The sequence below is a fragment of the Montipora capricornis genome, chromosome 6, assembly GCF_036669925.1.
Source record: "Montipora capricornis isolate CH-2021 chromosome 6, ASM3666992v2, whole genome shotgun sequence".
NCBI lineage: Eukaryota > Metazoa > Cnidaria > Anthozoa > Scleractinia > Acroporidae > Montipora > Montipora capricornis.
Window position 1 is genome coordinate 47,138,992 of NC_090888.1, and position 2,500 is coordinate 47,141,491.

General features: G+C 40.8%; 1 protein-coding gene across 2 annotated transcripts in view; it reads right to left on the reverse strand.

Annotated features, from left to right (window-relative positions):
* Nucleotides 1-2,500, reverse strand: part of LOC138052303 (cytochrome b5 reductase 4-like) — a 37,446-nt gene that overhangs the window by 1,928 nt on the left and 33,018 nt on the right. For both annotated transcript variants that reach the window (XM_068898705.1, XM_068898706.1), the window contains 2 exons: nucleotides 2,434-2,500; nucleotides 1-1,196 (listed from right to left, as the gene is read on the reverse strand). The exon at nucleotides 1-1,196 is cut by the window's left edge; the exon at nucleotides 2,434-2,500 is cut by the window's right edge and continues 107 nt beyond it. In XM_068898705.1, the coding sequence (XP_068754806.1) occupies nucleotides 1,142-1,196; nucleotides 2,434-2,500 (122 nt within the window). In that variant the 3' untranslated portion in view covers nucleotides 1-1,141. The remainder of the gene's footprint in view (nucleotides 1,197-2,433) is intronic.

Here is a 2,500-nt window from a genome sequence, read left to right on the forward strand (position 1 = left end):
ATAACAAATTTTTACCCTTGGGAAAAGTCTTTTCTGTGATACTTAACCTATTTAGAAACTCCGGACTAAAAAAAATATCACTTGGTCTTAACTAAGTGCCGTGACAGCGACGTAGTAAGGGAGTGACAAGCAACTGGTTTTTGGAAAGCAGTTGAAGTTTGTTCTTCCGCCTCCACATAAAAGAAACAACAGAATAAATAGAATTTGGTGTGTTGCCTGCCAAACGGCAGTAAAGACGCATTCTCGCTAAAAGCAGCTGAAGTTTGTTTCTGCGCCTCCATATAGAAGAAATAATAGAATAAATAGAATTTGGGGTGTTGCCTACCAAACGGCAGTAAAGACGCATCCTCACTAGCCCACGATAGGGAGCAGGGCTCCCACTAGTGTGGCCCTGGTTCGATTCCAAGACTTGACGTCACACCAGGGTTGGTTCTCTACTCTGCTCCAAGAGGTTCTCCTCTGGCCTGGTAATCCGGTCACTTCAGCTCACCTCAAAAACCAATGCTCGATTGGATTTCTATGTACATGCAGTGTCCCCAATAAGTGTCTCAGTTCAACAAGTCTTGACTCTTAAATAAAGTTCATTATCATTATTTTTACCAGAATAAGAAAAAAAGGAACCGTCGAATAGGAATAAAGTAAAAAAAGTAAAGTAAAGTAACCATATTCAACGTCGATAACTCGTAAAAGTAATTCAGCTGACAAACTTGAGGTCGACAGTGCGCTCATTTTACTCCCCCCTCTCCATCAGTGTTCCGTTTTACGGGTATTTAAAGCTACTAGCTACACGGAAAGGAAAGAAGTCGAAACAAGGATGCGAGATCGGGGAATCGAACTCAGGACCTCTTGCATCAAGGCCGCGCACTAACAGACTGCGCCATCCTTGCTCCTGGCTCCTTGCTCTCTGTGGCTTGATAACATTGCAAACATACTGTCCTATAGTGCAAAATAATAGCGCCTTTTGCTCTAACTTCACGCCCATTTGACTTCATTTACGTCCCACTTTTCGCGAAGTTGAGTTGGTATCACCTTCCCAAAGAGAGTTGCTGCTGATTGAGATTAGCACCAACCAAGTCCAATGAAGAAACGCATTGACTCAAAGACAGCGCTATTACAACCCTTCCTTGAGGTAAACCAGTGATCAACCCAGAAATGCATGGATCATGTTTTCTGCATAACTAAGATCTTTAAGCGTGCTGAAAATAAAAAGAACACCAAGTTTAATGTTGGACGCAAGAGAAATTGTTCCCTTTCAACAACCACTGGTTCCATTTCAAAGCGCGCCCTCGTAAATATTTGAGTGATGGTCAATACGAGAAGAAATTATTGTGTCACTAACAAATTCAGATGAAAGAAATTGCCCTTTACTTGGGTCGCTTTTTTGAAAAAAAAAGCGCCTAAGACCTGTGGATGCAAGGATTTGCTATCAAGATTTGCGATTTCTCTTTGCTTTCCGCTTTCGGTAATACCGCTTTAACGCTTTCCAGATTTGGTCGTTTTAAACTAAATACGCTCTGCTAAAATTTGCGGACTCTAACGAAATCTATTGTGGTTTTAGATGTCATTTTTGTTTGCAGTTTTCAGTAATTCCCTTGACTCCTCCCTTCCCCCCAAAATTCATTCATTTCAAAATGCGTTCTCGGGATCGACTTCTGGCCTCGACAACTTATGTGGGTGGACTTCGTTGACTCTGTACTCTGCTCTAAGGCGTCTTTCTGCGAGCCCTGCCGTTTTCCTATCTTTTCAAAAAAAACAACATTTGGTTCTATCTGCTTTACTTTGACTGGAAGAATGAATAAGTTGCGTTCTGAAGAAACTGTGGTGCTGCGTTGGCTGGGAGTGAAGCAAGGACAAGTGGTTTTATCCAACGAGCTGATAACGGTAAATGAGACAACGGAAGAATGCTAACAAAAGCTTTCTCGCAGTGGTTCATTTAACCTTATTATATGGACGAGTGTTTTACCGGGAACTAAATACTCGTAGAATCAATACGACCACTACATCCGGGAACCGAGTGGCGTATTTTTCGTATGTAACACAACTAGTCATATTTAGCAACGACGTCACGATTTCCGCCTTTTTTGATTTGTATTTATACCCAGTATTTGCATTAAGGCCTGCTTTTCAATCCTACCATGTATATTTATTGTCCATATAATAAAAAATATAAAAAAACGGTAGCTTGTTCTCGTGGCAAGAACAGTATCTTGTTCCTGCCATTCAAACATTAAATTTATGTCATTCTTCTCACCACCATGTAATATCCTCTCTTTATCAACTCGTTAACTACTAAATTTCCTATAATTTGACTTGATTTGCCGTCTCCCCGATTGTACTGTAATAGAGCACTTGGCCATAGAAGTTCAATTCATTAATGATTCAGAAGTAATTATTGTCATTATCATGGAAAACTCGTAAATGATGTTCTCTCACCTTACGATGTGATGGGTAAAGGGATCAGGACCACATATACAAATCAACAATCCGCGTTCGTGGCCGG